Raw genomic sequence first — 22,713 nt, forward strand, 5'->3', positions numbered from 1 at the left:
GTATGTCCATCAGCCAGTGATTCAATATGCATTTTTTCCCCAGAATGCAGGATTTACTTAGGAATAACTTCTCTTCCCTCGTCCCTGCCGCCCACACCAATGATGAACTAAACATTATCCGTTCAAATGTGAGTTGTATCCTAAAACCCAAAGTCCCTGAAACAAACCGAGCGAGAGCCGTCCAGAACCTCCAAATGGGTCGACACTGCCACATCCCATGTGCCAATGAGGGCATGCCCACTCCGCACTTTTGGCATCTATCTGCCCCCTCCACCCCTGCATGCCATGCTTGCTTTGCCCGAGAAATATGCCCTATGTACTGATCGAAAATGGCACTCCTGCAATTCCGCACTATGTACTACCCCTGTTAACCCTTTGAGCGCAGCCATCACCTTCCCTTCTGCTATTGTGCCCCCCACGTCTTGCTCCCATCTCCTCACTACTTCACCAATATCCCTTTTAGGTTTGAATTCTCCCAGTGCTTTATGAAACCAAGATATGGAAGTTTGCCCCACTGCATCCCCTCTTAGGAAGTCCCGAACTTTCCCCCCAAACTCCAATGTGAGTGCAGACTGGGGCAATCCCCTATGGTAATGTGCCAACTGTAAATAAGCCAGCCTGGTCAGCGGACCTCCCGCACATCTCCTTTCGAATTCTTCATAGGACAGCAGTGATCCATCTGCCTGGAGGAAATTCTCCAACAGTGTCACCCCCTGTCTCTCCAGGTCCCTAAAAACTCGGTATTCTCTTCCCGCTGGGAACTCTGCATTGCCAGTTATTGACAATAGCACACTAGTCTCCGGATCTTGTCCCCAATGGCCCAGTAACACCCTCCAGATTTGTCTCAAAGGCCGCAGCAACACACTATTTTTCACCAGAGGTGTCAACCCCCTCCCCCCCGAGTGCAATAAACAGTTCAGGGACCATGGTCTAAAATACGCTTGTTCCCACTTCATATCGGTATATGTGGATGTGCCCAAGACCCAGTCTTTCACATGTCTTATCAAACAAGCATGATTATAGTCCTTCATATCAGGCATGCCCAACCCGCCTCCAACCTGCGTCCCATATACATGACGCCACCTCATTTTTGATTTTTTTCCCCGCCCAGCAAAACCGTGCTACGTGCCTCTGCAAAGCCCTCAGATCTTTAATCAACAGTTTGGCAGAATCTGTAGTACATATAGCCATTTTGGGAATATAATCATTCGATACAAGTGTACTCTGCCCATTAATGACAGCGGTAAAGACATCCATTTTTCCAGTTGTGCCTTAGTTTCTCTAAGCAAGCCTGGGACATTGGTTTTATACAGTTGTGCTGGGTCCATTGGCATATTGATCCCCAAGTATTTAAATACCGTATTTGCTTGGCGTAACTTTGTCTGACTCCATATCTCTTGTCCTATTCCCTCATGTGCTAGGGCCTCCGACTTCTCTAGGTTCAACTTGAACCCCGAGAAGTCTCCATATTCCTGAAGGCTCTCCATCAGCCGTTCCAGTGACCTCCGGGGCTCAGTAAGCAACACCAGCAAATCATCTGCAAAGGCTGCAGTTTTGAATTCCTGATCTTGAATTCGTACTCCCTTGATATCTACGTTGCTGCCTATTTCCCGCAGTAATGGGTCCAGAGTCAACACGAACAGAAGTGGTGAAAGTGGGCAGCCCTGTCTTGTTCCCCTACCTATGTTAAACCATTCTGAACATAGCCCATTCACGTTGATTCTCGCCCTGGGATCTTTATATAACGTCTCTATTGCCTGTACAAAGAACCCCTTTATGCCGTAAGCCTTTAACGTCGCAAACATGAAGCCCCAGTCCACTCTGTCAAAGGCCTATTCGGCATCAAAGCTAATTAACATGGCCCGCGTGCCCTCACTCTTCACTCTCTCCAATGCCCCAATTATCCGTCTCAGATTTTTAACTACTTTCCGGCCTTTCACAAAGCCCACTTGTGATTTCTCCAGCAAATCCGGCAAAAACCGAGCCAGTCGATTCGCCAATATCTTTGCTATGAATTTTGTTTCTACGTTCAGCAGAGATATAGGCCTGTGAGACTCTGGCAGATGTGCTTGCTTGCCCGGTTTCAGAATGACTGTTATATTACCCTGATTCAAGTGGCTGGGCATCTGTCTACGTGCAATCACCAAATTAAATACCTCCGAAATTATTTGTCCAATTTCCGGTCGGAGTATTTTGTAAAATTCATTACCGAGCCCATCATGGCCTGGTGCCTTACCAAGTGGGCTTTGCTTTAATACCCAATCTACTTCATCTTCTGTTATTGCAGCATTCAAAATCTTTAGATCTGCAGTATGCACTTTTGGCACATCAACACTCCCAAGGTATGCTGCACTAGGCTTCACTATCTCGGTTTGTGGTTTATATAACTCTTCATAAAAGTGCTTAAAGATCTCTGCTATTTCGTTATCTTTATGTTTCAATTCTTTTTGCCTATTTACTAATGAGATTACTTTCCTGGAGCCCACCTGCTTATTTATTAATTTCGCCAAGAATTTCCCTCCCTTATTAGCAAATTTATACAGCTGATATTTATAAAACACTGCTGATTTCTGGGCCTGTTGTTGTAATAACTCATTAAGGGTTTGCTGTGCCTCTAATAACCGGGCCCGCATTTCTAACGTCTGACTATGGCCATATTGTCTCCTCAAAGATACCACCTTCTTTTCCCACCTTAGCACCTCCCGCCTCCGCGCCTTCCTCTGGAAACTGTTATAAGCTATTATTTCCCCTCGGAGGACCGCTTTTGCGGCTTCCCAGAAGAGCACTGGATCTTCCCTATGTACTTCATTCTTCTTCTGATATTGTGCCCACCTATGCAGTAGTTGCGACTGAAATTTACTATCTCTATACAGGTAAGCAGGAAATCGCCACGAGAAGGTTCCCTGTGACTCTCTTTCCAACCTCAAGTCCACTGAGACCCAAGCATGGTCAGAAACCACTATTGGCCCAATCTTGGTCCCCGTAACTTGTGTTAACAGCTCCCATGCGATCAGTATGTAGTCAATGCGTGATAGCGTGGAGTGGGCTCTGGACAAGTGAGTGTAATCTCGTTCTAACGGATTTAGGGTTCTCCATACATCTACTATCTCCAGGGCCTCTTCCAGCATCCCCAGACCCCTCTGGCTCCTGGACAGCTCTCGTCCCGTCGGATTAGATCTGTCTAATCTTGGCTCTCTTACCTCATTGAAGTCTCTCCCCAGTATGATAGGACCCTCTCCCATATCCTGCACTCTACGCAAGAGTTGTTTATAAAATGACTTCTCAAAGTTATTAGGCGCGTATATGTTACATAGCAATAAAGGCTGCCTCTCTATTTCTAGGGCCACCAGGACATATCGCCCTCTCTCGTCCTTGATTAGTTTCTTAACTTTCACATGCATTCCCTTGCGTATCAGGATTATCACCCCACCTTTCCCATCTACTGCTGGGGACTCCATAATTTCACCCACCCACCAGCGCTTCAACTTTTCGTGCTCTTCTCGCGTTAGGTGCGTTTCTTGTAAGAAGGCTATTGTTGTTTTCTGGTCATTTAAGACTTTTAAGATTTTTTGTCTCTTTATTGGGGAATGTATACCCCCAACATTCCATGTCACAATCTTTATTTCTGACACCTCTCAGTAGTAGTTTGATCTTCCACCGTCCGCTTCCAACTTATAACCACCCGAGAGATGTCCCAGCCTCCACCTCCCGAGCATTCCTCCCAGCATTCCTTCTCATACTCCCCATTTCTGCTGCTCCTCATCCGTTTCCAACACTCATGCATCTCATTCATCCACATTCGTCCCACCCTACTATCCCCCCCTTGTCCATTCCCCTTATACCTAACCTTCCCTCCCTTCCCCTCTCCCCCCCACCCCCACCCCCTCTTCAACCCCTCTTACATACTTTACCCTAAACATGCCCTTAGGCATTACGACTTCCGTGTCCCCGGGATTAGGACACTCTCTTACTGCGCTAAGGGCTCCGGCCCTTTGAATGTCCTTATCACATTTTCAAACTTTATCATTAACTGAAAACTCATATGAGACTCAACTTCAAACCAGCACCAACATATGCAATATCCATCTTGTAACCTCCTCCAGCCTTCTATTAGTGTGAATTCAACACCAAATCCGTCTGGCTCTGCTGGATCTGTTTCTTTCAGCCATTGTTCTCCCCTTGTTCTCTGCTCCCTGCTCTTGTTAACTTGTCAACATATTCTTCAGCCTCCCTCACTTTGTCAAAGTACACCACTTGTCCATTGTTTATCACCTTCAGTCGCGCTGGGTACAGGAGGCTAAATTTGTATTTGAGACCAAACAGCTTAGAACAGATGGGCCCGAACTCTCTTCTTGCTGCAGAGACCTTCAGCGAATAGTCCTGGAAACATAAAACTTTCTTGCCTTGATACTGCAGCTGTTTCCCGGCTCTTAGGCTTTGTAAAATCTCTGTTTTATGTGCATAGTTCAAGATCTTTAGTATTGCTACCCATGGCCTGTCCATATTTTCTCGCCGGGACCCCAATCTGTGTGCTCGCTCAATTTTCAAGTTACCAACAAGGTCTTGCTTCTCCACCACTTCCGGTAGCCATTTTTCAAGGAACGTGCCTAGATTCTGTTCAGGCACACTTTCCGGCAGTCCAACCAGCCTCAGGTTGTTCCGCCTCGAGCGGTTTTCTAGATCCTCCATCCGCGACTCCAATTCTTCCAGCCTGCCGATTATTTTCGGGCGCTCCTCCACCACCTTCCGAATCTCCTCCTCCGCCTGTCCCAGTCGCTGCTGCGCCTCGTGGAGCTCCGTGACCAACGTAGCCTGCCTCTCCTCCATCCCGTCCAGCTTGTCCAGAATCAGTTGTAGTTTCTGCCCTACTGTTTGCTCCACCGCCGCCTTCACTTCTTCTGTAATTTCGGCGGCCCACAGTGAGCTGGGCGAGGGTGAGTCAGGGGCTCCTTTCTCCGCCATTTTGCTGTCTCCTGGGCGCGCTCGCTCTTTGGGTTCTTTCCGTCCCGTTTTTGCCGCCATCGCCGCAGGCCCTCCGTTTTCGGCCAGATTTCTGTACTGGATGTTTTTATTTCTGTAGTTGATCGTCTTGCTGTGGTTAAGGACGCTGTTTACGAGCGCAGATTAATTAGTGTCCCGGAGCAGCTTCACCTTCCGTCTCACTACTCCATTCCCCAACCAGAAGTTTTCCACTCATTATTTTATAGACCTCTATCATATCTCCCCTCAACCACCTTTTCTCCAGGCTGAAGAGCCCTAGCCGCTTTAGCCTTTCCTCATAGGGAAGTCGTCCCATTCCCTTCATCATTTTCATCGCCCTTCTCTGCTCCTTTTCTAATTCCACTATATCTTTTTTGAGATTCAGCGACCAGAATTGAACACAATATTCGAGGTGCGGTCGCACCATGGAGCGATACAAAGGCATTATAGCATCCTCATGTTTGTTTTCCATTCCTAATACCTAACATTCTATTTGCTTTCTTAGCCGCAGCAGCACACTGAGCAGAAGGTTTCAATGTATCATCAACAACGACACCTGGATCCCTTTCTTGGTCCATGACTCCTAGCATGGAACCTTGCATGACATAGCTATAATTCGGGTTCCTCTTTCCCACATGCATCACTTTGCACTTGCTCACATTAAACGTCATCTGCCATTTAGACGCCCAGTCTCTTAAGGTCCAATTGTAATTTTTTACAATCCTCCCGCGATTTAACGACTTTGAATAACTTTGTGTCATCAGCAAATTTAATTACCTCACTAGTTACTCCATCTCTAGGTCAGGGCAGGCTTTTTATGTGGGGGTATCTGACACGCAGTGTTGTCTTAAGTGTAAAAGGGCAGAGGCTACGCTTTTTCATGGTATGTGGCAGCGTAGGCAGGTCGCTGCATACTGGTCTGCAATATCTCAATTTCTACAAGAAGTGTTGGGACGAGCATTTACGTTAACTTATGAGAGGGCATTGTTTAGTGCCCCTTGTCTATGGCGGGTGGGTATGAGAGGAGAGAAATTGTTCCTGGGGAAGGCTTGTGTCTTGGGGAGGAAATGCATATTTCTCTATTGAACTCAAGATCACCCGCCCTCCTTCTGGCACTGGAGGAACAAATTACATGAATTAATGACATGGAAGTCTAGGGGTGCGTGCTTGTCACCGGGAAGGCAGCGGAGGTTCTTAGCAGTGTGGGAGGCGTATTTGCATAAGATTTTGCCAAGGGCGTGTAGTCAAATCTTGAATAGGCTCCCCTGGAGTGGGTAGGCATTGCTGTAAGGCTATCTGAGCATTGCACTGGGATGGGGGGAGGGATGATATGGAATGGTCAGCTCTTTGAGATGGTTTGGGAGGGAGGGAGGGAGGGTGGGGAAATTTGCTATTTTAAAGAGCTCGATATGCAGGTGTTCATAGCTGTATGGAAAGTGGGTGGGGGGGGGGTTGTGTTGGGGGTAGGGGAGGAAATGGCAAAAAAGTATTGAGGATGTTAAATATTCGTTGATATGCCTTGTTCTTTTTGATATGCACTTCTGGGTGTACAGATGGAGTCTGTTGAAATTGTTTCATATGGAATTCTCAATAACAATGTTGAAACATAATGACCCGTTGCTGGCTACTATTGGTCTACCGGAGGGGGGGGGGGGGGGTTGTAGCTTTTTATGTACTGTATTTTTCGGACTATAAGACGCACTTTTTCCCCCTAAATTTGGGAGGAAAATGGGGGGTGCGTCTTATAGTCCGAAGGTAGAGTTTAGCAGGCCACCCGCCCTCCCTCCGAGCTCAGGATCGCCCTCCCTAGGGTTACCTCCCCTCCCCCCGGCCCTGTCACGACCTCTTCCCTTACTCACGCGATCATCCCTGGTGGTCTAGTGACGTCGGGGCAGGAAAGAGCCCCCTCTTTCCTGCCCAGCGCGCTGCTCTCCATCCTCCTGTATGCTGCCTGTGATGACGGTCTCGGCGAGATTCAAAATGGCCGCTGAGACTTCAATTCTCGGCGGCCATTTTGAATCTCGCCGAGACCGTCACAGGCAGCATACAGGAGGATGGAGAGCAGCGCGCTGGGCAGGAAAGAGGGGGCTCTTTCCTGCCCCGACGTCACTAGACCACCAGGGAAGATCGCGTGAGTAAGGGGAGAGGTCGTGACAGGGCCGGGGGGAGGGGAGGTAACCCTAGGGAGGGCGATCCCCAACTCGGAGGGAGGGATTCGGACAAGACGCACCGGAGCACCTAGGTTTTAGAGGAGGGAAAAAGTGCGTCTTATAGTCCGAATTTTTTTTTTTCCTATTTCCCTCCTCTAAAACCTAGGTGCGTCTTATGGTCCGGGTGCGTCTTATAGTCCGAAAAATACGGTATCTTCGGTACAAATCTAATACATGGAATGATTGGATGCTGGATCATCAAATATTTCGCTTCCCTGTTGGAAATCGTTCCTTCAATCGATGCTTGTTGTATTAGCGTTTTTATTTCTGCTTGATACAATTTTGTCGGGTTATCATTTAATTTGCAGTAAAATTGCGCATCATTCAGTTGTCTATACGCTTCTTCCCTATACTCTGTAAAGTCCTGGATCATTACTGCCCCACTACATGAGAGGTCTTCGGACTGTCTTAAAATCAGTGGGGGCTATACCGAACTTCTTTTGATTGAATGTAGTACCAGACAAGGGTGTCCACTCTCCCCATTGCTTTTTGCCTTATTAAGCCTTTTGCACAGCAGGTTCATACGCTGGTTGATATTAAGGGGGTTCCGGTGGGAGGCTCTAAACATAAGGTGACGGGTTTTGCAGATGACCTTTTTGTTTGATGATCGAGCCCCAGGGCTGACCTTGCCTGTATTGCTTCATGAATTGAAACATGTTGGGGAACTCTCTGGTATCAAAGTTAATTATGATAAATCTGAATTGATGGAGTTACTTCTATGGCTCAGGAGGAGGTCTCACTATGACAGGGGTTCCCCTTTAAATGGGCAGAGCAAAACTTTAAATATTTGGGAATTTAGATTCCATGGGATTTGACACGGGTTTACCTTTTAAATTACACTCCCTTGTTTTTGCAGCTTTGCCATGATCTGAGACGTTGGCATGGGGGATAGTTGTCCTGGTGGGGGCATATTGCTGCGGTTAAGATGAATTTGCTCACACTTTTATTTTTCTTTTAGACTTTACCTGTGCTAGTTCCCAAATCAGAGTTGGGTCTTCAAATGGAGCTGTTTGATTTTATTTTGGTGAGGGGGGGCCTCCCGTTCGATTGAGTAAAGGGTGATGTGGCAGGCAGTGGACCGGGGGAACACGGGGTGCCTAATCTTCTCTAGTATAATTGGGCGTGTCAGTTGAAACTTACTTTGGTCTGAGAGCTTGGGTCCACTTTGGTGGTGGCTCGGATGGAAAAGCAAGCGGTTCACATGGTGACTTTGGGTGTGGCTCTTTGGGCCCCTCTCTCTCTCTCTTAGGGCTTATAAATTGCTCACGACTTGCCCCTTTGTGTTGCACCTGCTCACTTTGTGGAGCTCTCTCAAAATTAGATTGTGTGGATCTCACAGGACGTCTTCCCTGGCACATATTTGTAATGAACCTACCTTCCTGGCAGGGACACAATTTGGCTTCCCCAGTAAGGACCTTTTTACTTACCTGCAATTTAAACATTACATGTCCCAGCAGGGTTGGTTGCTGGAGGATCCTGATGACACTGAACGCTTTGAAAACCTCTAGGTAAACTTCGTAGATCTATTTCAATTCTTTACCACTTTGAGGTAATGTGTTTTACAAATATGCTTTTATGCAGCACTGGGAGCAGGATTTGGGGGTGGACCTTGGTTTGGCTGAATGGCGAGCTGTGTATCTTGAAGTGAAAAAAGCGGCTTTGTGTTTGAAGAGAATGCTTATAAAATTTTGTCCCAATGGTATTACACACCTGATAAGTTGAAGGCAGTGTTTTCTACTGCTTCTGGTGTCTGTCGGAGGTGTGGGTTGGGGTGGGGAACTTTTTACCATATTTGGTGGACTTGTGTGAAACTACAGGATTTTTGGAAATTTGTAACTAGGTCATTATCTTCAGTTTTGGGTTGTACTTTTTCTCTCAGACCTCAATGGTACCTTCTGGGATTGGGTAATTGCAGGGGTCCCAAATGCAACGGCATTCGAAGTATATGAGTTCAGCAGCTGCTTGAATGTTATTGCATCCCACTGGAAGCAAGCTGAGGACCCTAAACCTGTGGATTGAATTTTGAAGCTGTCCCTCGTTGAGGAGTTGGAAAAACTTACAGATCACCACTTGGGTTGCTATGTTTCTACAGATCAAAAAAGAGGTTAAAGAGCACATCAAGAGGTAAATACAAAAACAAAAGCACACGACTTCCAGAAACAGGACAATGAAGAGTTCTTTATTGGAAAGACCCGATATAGGTGTGTTTCGGCAACCAAGCGTCTGAATCGGGGTCACTGCAATTGCAGAGCTCTTAAATGATAAAGATAAGAAGTCTTCTATATATTCAGTTGAATGACACAGTGTCCTTTGTTGAACCGATGCCGCTATCAGTGAAAAACCGCCAAAACAGCAGCTTCGGTTCAACAATTGAATATAAGAAGAATTCTTACCTTTATCGTTTAAGAGTTCTGCAATTTCAGTAGCCCCTGATGCAGGCACTTGGTTGCCGAAACATGGCCAGTGTTGGGTCTTTCCAGTAAAGAACTCTTCATTGTCCTGTTTCTGGAGGTCAACATGCACTTTTGTTTTTGTAGTTATGTTTCTACAGATGACTTACGGATCCATCTTGGACAATTGCTGGATGCAGCACGAGACTCCAGAGGGGGGATGTTTTAGGGTTTGAACTGGGTGCGCTGATGAGTTACTGGGTACCCAGTGTTGGTGGTAGGCTTTGTTGTGGGCAGGTTTGGAGAGGGGGAGTGGGGATGGTAGGGATTACATTTTATAAATCTGGTAGCTTTTCTAGTTTATGATATTGTTCATTTCTGTTTCAAGTTATGCTTATGTCTATTTTGTGACAAAACCATTTTTTCAATAACATATTGCAGTTAAAAAAAAAGAAAGAAAGAAAAACTTTGAAAAGAGAATCCTTTCGGGGGCCCTTTTTTTAAAGTGTGATAAGACTTTGCACTTCGTGTTAAACGCAAAAATAACACGCAATAAGTTGAAAAACATTATGGTAAATGCAGAGGTTGTGCCCTGCATCTGCCCTGCATTTACTGCATAGGGCAGAGGCAGCACCACATTACATGCAGTGCCAGATTATTGCTCACGCTATTTGCCATTTCAGATAACACAATGTGGCCCCACATTTAAATAGATAATACAGGCCATTGCCGCTGTGGTGCTTCCAATGCAGACACACACACACACACACACATATATATATCTTTGTCTACCCCAACACTATATCCTGACTCAAGGTCCCAACCACACCAACCTACTCATACCTCCTTGATTACAAGAGGCCCCTCCTCCAGTCCCTAGCAACAGCAGCAGCATGAGACTACTGTTGTGGATCATAGGAGATATTTTGCTGGACTGGTGCTGGCTGGGAGCAGAGGGGGACTGCTCCTGTCTCAACCCACAGTACTACCAGTGGTCATCTCCAGGTAAGACCTGGGGGGTGGTAGAGGGTGGGGGGGGTGTGTTTGGAATGTTACATGTAGGTGGGCTTAGGGCTGGAAGAGGGGCCTGTAGAGTTGTGGTGTTTGGGGGGGAAGGGGTTAGTGGGATCAGAGTAGTATGCAGTCAGGAGAGTGGAGTTGAATATTGTAATCAGGGAGGTTTAGGGGAGTGGATGATTAGAACCTTGAGTCAGCAGAGTGTTGGGATGGGCAAAGGGATGTGTGGTGGGGGATATAGGAGGTAAGACATACTAAAGACATATGGGGCCCTTTTTCAAAAGGGTGGTAGGGGTAGCACAGGCTTAGCATGTGGTGATTCGGCCAATTCCAGTGCTAGAAAATTTTTTAATTTTCTAGCGTCAGAGGAGTGCCCAGTGGTAATCTGGCAGCACTGCACACTGACCGGTTACCGCCAGAGCTCCTACTTCCTCCTAAATAGGAGATGGTAAGGGCTTCCCCAGGAAATGGCTGACCAGCGAGTGTTTAATTTACCACACAGCCGTTTCCTTCCTTAAAAGAAAAAAAAGCCTTTAACCGGCATTGGTAAATGGGGGGCCTTGGTGCGTGGCAAACCTGTGCACGGACACCACTGCAGGGCCCCTTTTACAGCCTCTGGTGATGATTATTTGGTACCACAGAACATTAAGGACGTATCCCTGGAAGACATCCACTCTGGATTTTTCATAATACTAAGTTGTTTCATATATATATATATATGTGTGTGTGTGTGTGTGTGTGTGTATATATTTGTATGTCGTCACTGTGAACACAAGGGTGTTACTTGATTATTCAGAAACATACTATGGGGCAAGTTATAAATTAGTGCCTCAGTCTAGGTGCCCCAATGCCATGCACTTAGCACCAATTCTATAAAGCATCTTGGTGCCAAGGTTCTGTTATAGAATACTAGCATAAGTTGGAATTGGCACACCCATGTTGAGGTGCACCCTCTTACTCCATGTCAGTACCTAGGTGTGCCAGCTGGAGTACCTAGGTGTGCCAGCTGGAGTACCTAGGTGTGCCAAGTGAGGCACATAGTATTCTATAAACTATGCATGTAACTGGGAGACACCCACCCACATGGCCTGCCCATGTTCCACCCACTTGTACGGCCCCCTTCTAGTTAGGTGCTATGGCACTTAAGCACTATCCTGTAAAACAGCATCTAGTATAAATAGGTGCCTAACTGTCAATGGCACCTTTGACGTGCATAAGTGGCACATATCTCTAGGCACCAGCTTATGGAATTTCCCTTTTAGTTTTTGTAAAGGTAAAATTATGTATCATACCTGATAATTTTCTTTCCATTAATCATAGCCGATCAATCTATAGACTGGTGGGTTGTGTCCATCTACCAGCAGGTGGAGATAGAGAGCAATCCTTTTGCCTCCCTATATGTGGTCATGTGCTGCCGGAAACTCCTCAGTATGTCGATATCAAAGCTCCATCCGCAGGACTCAGCACTTAAGAGAATTACACCCACAAAGGGACACTGCCCAGCTCACCACCGCCGAAACGGGGGAGGGGAATCAACCCAGCTCATCCCCACACAAGTGGGGGAGGGGAATCCGTCCAGCTCATCCCCGCGGAGTGGGGGAGGGACACCACACCCGCCGATGCGGGGGGGATCTGGCTTATCCTGCAACTGCAACCACGGGAGGAGCTGACTGACCCTAACACCGCCGAAGCGGGAGGGGTACAAAGCTGCCCTACAGCCGCACGAAGCGGAAGGGAGCGCCGGCAGAATTTAGGTCTCAATTCAGCCCCGTAAAATGGAGGGGAGAGGAATGCAGCAGCTCACTGTAACACAAAATCGTCTCAACTCCTGAAGAATCCAATGGAAAAGACTTGAACACGAAGTCCTCCTGAACAGGAACTGAAGACTAAACTTGAACCTGAAATGCAACCAGAATATAAACAGTACAGATATCTGGGAGGGGCTATGGATTGATCGGCTATGATTAATGGAAAGAAAATTATCAGGTATGATACATAATTTTACCTTCCATATCATCATGCCGATCAATCCATAGACTGGTGGGATGTACCAAAGCAGTACTCACCCAGGGCGGGACATAGAAATCCCTGACCGCAACACTGAAGCTCCAAACCGGGCCTCCGCCTGAGCAGCCACAGTCAAGCGGTAATGTCTGGAGAAGGTATGAGCCGATGCCCAAGTTGCCGCCCTACAAATCTCTTCCAAGGAGACGGACCCGGCCTCTGCCATCGAGGCCGCCTGAGCTCTAGTGGAGTGAGCCTTCAGCTGGATAGGCGGCACCTTCCCCGCGGCCACATAAGCCGCTGCAATGGTTTCCTTGACCCATCGTGCCACTGTAGGCTTGGCAGCCTGCAGACCCTTATGAGGACCTGCGAACAGCACAAACAGATGATCCGACTTCCGGAAATCATTGGTCACTTCCAAGTATCTGATGATGACTCGTCTCACATCTAGATATTTGAGAGCAGAGCACTCCTCTGGGTAGTCCTCCCTACGAAAGGAGGGTAGACAGAGCTGCTGATTCACATGGAAGCGAGAAACAATCTTAGGCAGGAAGGAAGGCACTGTGGGAATAGACACTCCTGCCTCAGTGAACTGCAGAAAGGGCTCCCGACATGATAGCGCCTGGAGCTCGGAAACTCTTCTGGCTGAAGTGATAGCCACCAAAAAGACTGCTTTCAACGTCAGGTCTTTCAGAGATGCCCTCGACAAGGGTTCACAAGGCAGCTTCTGCAAGGCTCTTAGCACCAGATTGAGATCCCACGCAGGTACCACTGAGTGCAGAGGAGGGTGCAGGTGATTAACTCCATTGAGAAAGCGTACCACATCTGGCTGCGAGGCCAGGGAAGCACCCTTCAGGTGACCCCTGAAGCAAGCAAGAGCAGCTACCTGGACCTTAAGGGAACTGAGCGACAGGCCTTTTTCCAGACCTTCTTGCAGGAATGCCAATACTGAAGAAATTGGAGCAGTGAAGGGAGAAAGTGAGCCTGCCTCACACCACGATGCAAAGGTACGCCAAACCTGGCGTAACCAGTAGAAGTAGAGCGCTTCCTAGCTCTCAGCATAGTGGCGATGACCTTGTCTGAGAAGCCCTTCTTCCTCAGACGCTGCCGCTCAATAGCCAGGCCAAAAGACCAATGGGGGAGGGATCCTCAATTACCACGGGACCCTGATGCAACAGGCCCCGCTCCGCTGGCAGCTGCAGAGGGCCGTCCACTGAGAGCCTGATCAAGTCCGCATACCAGGGACGTCTGGGCCAATCCGGACTCACCAGGATTATCTGGCCCAGATGCTTTGCCACCCGGCCTAGCACCCTGCCCAACGTGGGCCAAGGCGGGAACACACAGAGAAGCTCCTGTGTCGGCCACCGTTGGAGAAGAGCATCTACTCCCAGAGATTGAGGGTGCCGTCCTCTGCTGAAAAAGCGCGGCAATTGGCTGATGACGCCCTCAGATCTAGGCTCGGCTGGCCCCAGCGCTTCGTGATGTCCAAGAAGGCCTGAGCAGTATTCATGACTCCCGCAATGTGGGCCGCCGACAGCTGTTCCAGGTTTGCTTCCGCCCACAGGCATAGCTTCATGGCCTCCTTGGCTAGAGGGGCGCTCATGGTACCTCCCTGGCGATTGACATAGGCCACGGCCGTGGCATTTGTCGGACCGGGAGAAACTCCAAAGGCGCCAACCGAATGGCTCTGAGTTCCAGGAGGTTGATAGACCACTTTGCCTCTGCAGGGGACCAGAGCCCCTACGCTGTCCTTCCCAAGTATTGGGCTCCCCAGCCCGTCAAAGAGGCGTCCTCCGTGACGACAACCCACTCCAGGATCATAAGAGGCATTCCTGTGGACAGCTTGTCTGGCCTCAGCCACCAGCTCAGCGCCTTGCGCACCGCCTGATCCAAGGGAAGGCGCACAGCGTAATCCTCTGAAGCTGGAGTCCATCGCTACAGCAGAGAGTGCTGTATAGGTCTCATATGGGCCCTGGCCCAGGGCACTACTTCCATCGTGGCCGTCATAGAGCCCAACAGCTGCACATAGTCCCAAGCCCGAAGAGGAGAGGCTGCTAGGAACTTGTCCACCTGAGCCTGAAGCTTGACAATCCGATTGGCAGGAACACTCTGCCCACTTGGGAGTCGAATCGAACTCCCAGATACTCCAGGGACTGAGACGGGCGCAGCTGGCTTTTCTCCCAGTTGATGATCCACCCAAGGGAGCTCAAAAGAGCAATCACCCGGTCTGAAGCTCTGCCGCACTCTGCATAAGAGGGGGCTCGGATCAACCAGTCGTCCAGATAAGGATGGACTTGTACTCCTTTCTTGCGTAGGAAGGCCGCGATGACCACCATTACTTTGGAGAAGGTCCGCGGAGCAGTAGCGAACCCGAACGGGAGGGCTCTGAACTGGAAGTGTCGGCTCAGAACTGCAAAACGCAGAAAGCGTTGATGAGGAGGCCAGATGGGAATATGCAAGTAAGCTTCCTTGATGTCCAAGGATGCCAGGAACTCTCCTGCCTTCACTGTCGCTATAACAGAGCGGAGAGTCTCCATCCGGAAGTGCCAAACTTACAAGGCCCGATTGACCCCTTTGAGGTCGAGGATAGGCCGCACAGAACCTCCTTTCTTTGGTACCTCAAAGTAAATGGAGTAACGTCCCTTGCCAAGCTGATCTTCTGGCACTGGAACGACCGCACCCAGGCGGATCAGATTGTCCAAAGTCTGCTGCACTGCCACAGCTTTGACTGGAGACTTGCAGGGAGAGTGCACAAACTCGTCTCTTAAGGGACGTCAGAACTCTAGCTTGTAGCCGTCTCTGATGACTTCCAGCACCCAAGCGTCTGAAGTTACCCCGGTCCACTCGCCCAGAAATGAGGATAGGCGTCCTCCAATCTGCTCTGGGCCATGGACCAGCGCCCAGTCATTGGGTACAAGACCCTGGGGGAGGACCGGAGGAGGCACCTCCGGGACGGCGGTCTCTGTGAAAGGAATGCTGCTTGGGGGAGAAGTTCCTTATTAAGGAAAAGGGGGGCAGAGGAGCCCGACTTGCCCGGGCGATACCGACGGGCTTCCTGAAACCGTCCTTTGGAGGAACCGGGGCGGGCACCACTGGCTCGAGTCCTGATCTCCGTTAACCTCTTGCCCTTAGACGTGCCGAGATCAGTCACAATCTTGTCCAGCTCGACCACAAAGAGCAGCTTGGCTTTAAAAGGCAACTTAGCCAGGCGAGACTTAGAGGCGTGGTCAGCAGACCAATGCTTTAGCCAAAGCCACCGCCGTGCAGAGACTGTCTGAGCCATACCTTTAGCCGCGGCTCTCAAGACATCATATAGCAAGTCTGCCAAGTAGGCCAAGCCCGATTCCAGGGCTGGCCAAACAGCCCTCAAGGAAGGATCCGAGGGGGAAGCCCCCTGCACCAGCGTCAGGCACGCCCTGGCCACATAGGAGCCGCAAATTGAGGCCTGCAAACTTAAAGCAGCCGCCTCGAAGGACGACTTTAAAGCCGCCTCCAATCTCCTGTCTTGGGCGTCCTTTAGGGCCGTGCTACCTTCCACCGGCAACGCCGTTTTCTTAGTCACCGCAGTGATTAAAGAATCCACGGTAGGCCCAGAAAGGCCTCCCGTTCACCTTCAGGCAGAGGATAGAGGCGGGACATAGCCCTAGCCACTTTAAGGCTCGCTTCTGGGAAATCCCAATGAGCCGAAAACAAGGTATGCATGGCTTTATGCACGTGGAAGGTTCTAGGCGGGCGCTTCATCCCCAGCGTAATGGCAGAGCCAACAGAGGCTGAGGGAGAGACGTCCTCCGGAGAGGAAATCTTCAAAATGCTCATGGCCTGCACTAACAGGTTGAGCAAATCCTCTGAGCGAAACATCCGTGCTGCAGAGGGGTCATCCGCCCCATCCGAGCGGGAATCCGTCTCCTCCAAGGAATCCCCAAAGGACCATTGGGAGAACTCAGATACGCTGCCCTCATCTACATCAGAGGAGACAGAGTCCTCTAGGGCCTGGAAGTCCACCCGAGGGTGTTTGCTTCCGGAGGCCTCAACCCCTTGATCAGAGGGGGGAGCCGGGGCAGCGTTTATCATAAGAAAAGCCTGATGCATCAGGAAAATGAACTCAGGGGAGAACCCCCTAGACTGTGCACTTCTGCCGCCTGGGCCACGGCCCTAGATGCACCCTCAACCGGCGCTCGCAAGAGCGGGGGGAAACATGCTGCGCATCCAAAATGGCGTCCGGCGCGAAACTCCAAGAAGGAGCCGCGCGGAAAGAACGGCGCTTAACTTTTGCCGCTTTCTTGCCGTCGCCCGAACAAGGGCGACCATAGCATTAACGTCTCCCACCTCGAGGGCGGCCCAAGAAGAAGCCGTCCGAGTAGAGTGGCCGGCCAAAATGGGGGGGGGGGGGGAGCAGCGGGGGATGGGCGCTTATGGCGGGGAAAAACTGCCGCACCGGAGGAAGAACCGGGACACTGACCGGACTCCAAACTGACGCCCAAACAAAGGCGAGTCAGGCTTTGAAACCCCCACATCCCTGCTAGACGCACACACGCGGTCCGGGGAGCGAATCTTCGCGCCCTTGCCCTCCGACGCCATAAGCCACGTGGAGACCGATCGGGGAACCCTCTGCCCGCTATAAAAGGTAAAATTACCTGCTTCTCGCTCCGAGCTGTAACGAACTGGTGTCCCAGTGAGCAGCTGCAATAAACGCTGATATAAACGTTGAAATAAACACCCTTAAAGGACGATCAAATTTTTTTTTTTTTTTAACGGAGCCAGCAGGAGGGGGGAGAAAAGGAGGGACCTGGCACCACCAGGTTTGCACTTGCTCAAAAAGAGCCCTCAACCCCAGGTACTCAACAAAACCTAAGAATTAGGCTTGGAGACCTAGCCAGAGCTGCTGCTGTGTGTGACCACCACCTGCTGAGATAGAGAACATACTGAGGAGTTTCCGGCAGCACATGACCACATATAGGGAGGCAAAAGGATTGCTCTCTATCTCCACCTGCTGGTAGATGAACACAACCCACCAGTCTATGGATTGATCGGCATGATGATATGGAAGCTGTGTAAAGGTTTTCTCCATGTACAGCAATTAAAAATAGCGACTTGGTCTAGGTTAGTTGAGTCCGCTGCATACTCTGAGCATGTGGTTTTTCCTTTATATTTTCTTATATAGATTTGCATTTAATTATTGCTTATTGGTTTAAATGTTTGATTTGAAATTTGCAAATAGTTTTTTGTTTTAGTTTTTTGGGATTTATTTTTGATCAAAGCTAGATTTTTTTTTTTTGTATGTGAATGTGCATGTATTTTTTTTCCTTTATATTATTAATATCTCTGAAATTGTAAATAAGTTTTCTTACAATATTTTGGGCACCTTTTAGTAAACCATGTTAGTGATTCCCAGCGTAGCAAATGCTATGGGATTCACTAGCACGGTTTAGTAAAAGGGGCCCTTTGTATTAAAATGTAAGCAGCGTGCTTAAAATTAATTATAAGTGTTGTCTTTATTTTATTGCATTCTATTTTTTCTGCTGCCTGCAGGTTTTCTCTACCCTTTATAGCAGGGACTAGCCATTAAGCCGGTAAAACGGTCATGTATTAGTGCAGACCAATTTGATGGGACACCATCTTAGTCCCGCCCCACCCTAGCTCCACCCACCGAGCTCCTTCTGAGCTCCAGGGCCATCGCCTCTGAGCTCCAGGACCATCCCTCCTCCCTCCGAGGCCCCCTTCCCTCCCCCCTCCCAGATCCATCCCTCTCTTCCAGCTCCGAGGCCCCCCTCCCTCCGAGCTCCAGTCCCCCTCCGTATTGTAAACATCATCTTACCTTGTTGGGATACAGCAGCAGGCAGCAGCAGTGAAATACATACGAGCTGTGCGCTTCAGGAGTCTTCCTTTCTCTCTCTCTGCTCTGGTCCCGCCCTCATTTCCTGTTTCCGGGAGGGCCGGACCACAGCTGAGAAGAGGGAAGGGAAGGCTCCTGAAACGCCGAGCAGCTCACAGCTCGCACACTTTTCACTGCTGCCATAACCCCGACGACGTAATTTTGATGACGCTACAATTCTGAGGGAGGGGGAGTGGAACTCGACAGGCGGTCGGGGCGGAGCGCCCCGCCTCTGGACGACGTAACGACGTGTAAACTTCAGAGGGAGGGGGGAGTGGAACTCGACAGGTGTTCGGGGCGGAGTCACCCCACCTTTAGACTGTTGCTCTTTCAACGTTTGGACTCTACTGCGCATTTGCAGGTGAGTCGGTCACGTCTCGTTTATATGTTTGATGGGCTACCTTTATAACAGAGGCATGAATATCAGTACTATCTCTGGTGGGTCATAATATTACATAATGTAAGAACTGGAAATAGGCAGAGCTCCATGGACTCTCTGTGATAAATAAGTAAAAATATAACTAAAAACGATAGAAACAAACTGCTAGAGGTAGCTATTCTGAAAATATTTGTGAAATGCAGTATTTAAAATGAACAAAACTCTGTTTATTGATGGTTTCTGTGTATACTTCCGTGGTTTTGTGAGATGATAAAATTCATTGGCAGGCTGCAAGTTGCCCACCCCAGCTTTATAGATATGTTGTGTGTACATGTAATAAAGCACAGTAAAACTTTTTCTTCTTTTAGTTTTCACAGCTCCCGTTCATCCAGAAAGTTTTGGATATTTAAGAAGCAGTCAGAGAAAATGAGGTAATCTTGATATATTTTTAAAAAAGATATTGGCAAATCATGACTTCAGTTTTGCCATGTCTATGTTTTTGGTAAATTTGATATATTAAAACTACAGCCCCTGGTCTTTTACAATTATACAGGAAGGTCCACAAAATCCCTTTGTACCATAGAATTATCTATTCCCTGCAGGATCACCGCAGTAAACCAGGTAGCCATGCATGCTTGTGAATGCAGAGACTGCCCATATGTCAAACTCCCTCCTGTCCTTGACCAACTCTCCTACTGAGCTGGCTTCAAGAAGAGAAGGATAATGGCAGTACACTGAGCTGCAGCCTTCTCACATCTATTATCTTCAGCGGTACTGTATGTTACCCAGGTACCTAAAAATGTGATCTCTGGTAGAGGGTGACTGAAACTGGGTTGTTGTTTTTTTTTGTTTTGGATGAAACTGAATCTGGCCAAAATTCACTGCAGTTTAGACTGAAACCAAAAACCAGTATGGTACAAGATCCCTGACCAAAAGGGGGCTGTATGTCCTGACCTCCGACTAAAAGCAGGGAGCAACTGTGGATCACGCCTGCCCTGACTAGGTTACTAGACCACCAGTAGTTGCTGCTTTCTGGTTTCAGCTGAAAATGCACTGTCATTTTGGGCCGAAATCAAAACATGGCCGAATCTGAATTTTGGGCTGGTTTCGGCACTGAAACTGAAATTCCATCAGCCTCCATTCTCTGGAACTTGCTACTGGATTGTACTGTGTAGGAAAAGATGCCTCAGATTTAAGGAGGCCTAGTAGGATTGGTTACTTCTGCATTCTGGAGCTCTTCGCAAAAGAGGCTACAAGAGGGTGAAGAGACAGAATGAAAACTAAAGTTGACAGGCAAAGAAAGCAAAATATATATTTTAAAGAAGACAGTGAAAATAAACATTTTTTAAAACTCCACAAAATAGAGAAAACAAGAATAGAAAAGCACAAAAGTTCAGAGACAAAACCAAAAACAAATATAGCAGCAAAAAAATAATTGGCAAAGAAAATTTGCTTTTTTTTTTTTTTTTTTGCTCTGGCTACTAGAAATTCAAATAATCTCTCTCCCTCTCCTTCAGAAATTTTAGGGCCCTTTTTAGTAGTCACCATGTAATAACTATTACTACAAGTCCACAGTAAATGTTAATGTGCCGGCATACCAGTATATGCTAATTCACGCCCTAATTGTATATTCTGTTGTGAGGTGGGGAATTGGCATGGACTGTAAATTGCAGTTAGTGCGCAGTAACTGTACTGTCGCTGTTGCAGATAGTGGGGATACACTTTTACTGCTTCTACACAGTAAAGATTTTTCTCTGAGGACAAGCAGGCTGCTTGTTCTCACATGTGGGTCGACGTCCGTGTCGGCCCGGGAAACTGGCAATTTTGCCAGCAAAATATTTAAAAACTTTTCCAGTCTTCTGGTGTGCATGCACGGCCGTCTTCCCGCCCGTCACATGAGCGTTCCCGCTCAGTTATTTTTTTCTCCGCAGTGAGGTGCAGTCGAGTTTTCCCCGCTCCTCTGAGGCCCGGGAAAGAGTTTTCTGCGTTGACTTTTGTCTTTCTGTCTTTTTTCTTTCTTTTTTGTTAGAATTTACAGTTTAAAAAAAAACTCCCGTAGTTTTTTTCTTTACTTTTTTGCCCCTTTTTAAATTTCCTTTGTTTTTTGACGCGGCCGGCTTGCTCCCTTCTTTTCGTGCCCTTTTTTCTTTTAACAGGCACTATTGCGTCTTTTGATTTCGCTGAAGCCGTTTTTTCTTCCATGTCAATGAAGACACCCAGCGGCTTCAAACGTTGTACTCGGTGCAACAGGACTATCTCGGGTACCGATACCCATGTTTGGTGTATCCAGTGCTTTGCGCACGACCACAGCCCAGCCACTTGTAGTCTTTGTCTTCGCATGAAGAAACGGACCCAAGCGTCTTGAGAGGCCCAACGAGAGAAGCTTTTTTGCGGCTCAGTCCAGTCCTTCGACATCGAGGTCGGCGGTGTCGACATCGAGGGATGCATTGACGTCGGGAGTGAAGGTAATGGCTACGGAACGACCAACTTGTGCTGGGAGCAGTGAGGTAGTGAGGCATCGAGTGGGTCTCCACCTGTCTCGAGGCCTCCTGTTATGCAGGCCCCCCGGGACTGACCTTCGTCGGAGCCGGGCCCGAGGAGACGTGAGGATTATTTTTTAATTTTTTTATTTTTTGTTACATTTGTACCCCGCGCTTTCCCACTCATGGCAGGCTCAATGCGGCAGGCAATGGAGGGTTAAGTGACTTGCCCAGAGTCACAAGGAGCTGCCTGTGCCAGGAATCGAACTCAGTTCCTCAGTTCCCCAGGACCAAAGTCCACCACCCTAACCACTAGGCCACTCCTCCACGTCTTCCTCATCGGTACCGAGGAGTCTCGATGACGAGCGAAGGCGAAGAAGCACCGTCATTGTTCTCCTTCGACACACGGTGCCGGGAGCTCCGGGGAGTCAAGGGATTCGGCACCCGAGAAGCGTCGGCACCAAGAAGATTGCTCCCCCTCTATTCAGGAGGTGCCGATTCGTTGGTCTAGCAGCCCGGTACCTGCTCCCGAGCCTTGACAGATTCTGCCACCGGCTCCTTTACTGACCCCGCAGCCTTGTCCGACGGTGGCTCTCAACGCGTGCATCAGGGCCCTGCTTCCAGAGCTTCTGGAAGGGTTACTGCGCCAGTCTGCTTTGGTGTCGGGGGTGCTTGTGCCTTCCGTACTGTCTGCTGCAGCGGTATCTGGCCCTTCGCCTGTGGTGAGGTCCCCAACCTCGGTGCCGCCTGCCACCAAGGTCGTCTCCCCTTCGATGTCGGTGGAGGAAGCTTTACCGGAGTCCAGGCGGGTGTCGACTTCTCGGCCCCGCCATCGAGGATGTTGTTCCTTGGTGTCAAGGCAGGCTGAGTTTCGGACTGCTCTGAGAGATGTCTTGTCCGATACTGAAGATGAGCGTTCGTGGGAGGAAGAGGAGGATCCCAGGTACTTTTCTTCTAATGAGTCCTATGGGATTCCTTCTGAACCTTCCCCTCCACCAGTAAGGAGACTTTCTCCACCGGAGAGTCTATCCTTTACCTCCTTTGTTCGTGAAGTGGCTGCGGCTATTCCCTTCCCTGTGGAGGTTGAGGATGAGCCCAGGGCAGAGATGCTTGTGGTCCTGGATTATCCTTCTCTACCTAGAGAGGTTGCAACGGCTCCTTTGCATAATGTACTGAAGGAAGTCCTTATGCGAAACTGGTTATTCCCTCTGTCTAATCCCGTGATCCCGAAAAGAACTGAATCCCAATATTAGATCCACAGGGAGCCTGGATTGATGAAGTCTCAGCTAGCTCACAATTCCATGGGGGTGGACTCCACTTTCAAAAGAGCCAAGAGTACTAGGGACTATGCATCGGTGCCCCCAGGCAGAGAATCTAGAAC

General features: G+C 48.8%; 1 protein-coding gene across 1 annotated transcript in view; it reads left to right on the forward strand.

Annotated features, from left to right (window-relative positions):
• ZNF280D (zinc finger protein 280D) overlaps positions 1 to 22,713 on the forward strand; it is a 434,133-nt gene that overhangs the window by 330,892 nt on the left and 80,528 nt on the right. The window contains 1 exon segment of the mRNA XM_030189034.1: positions 19,221 to 19,283. Within this exon segment, the coding sequence (XP_030044894.1) occupies positions 19,221 to 19,283 (63 nt within the window).

The sequence above is a fragment of the Microcaecilia unicolor genome, chromosome 1, assembly GCF_901765095.1.
Source record: "Microcaecilia unicolor chromosome 1, aMicUni1.1, whole genome shotgun sequence".
Lineage (NCBI taxonomy): Eukaryota > Metazoa > Chordata > Amphibia > Gymnophiona > Siphonopidae > Microcaecilia > Microcaecilia unicolor.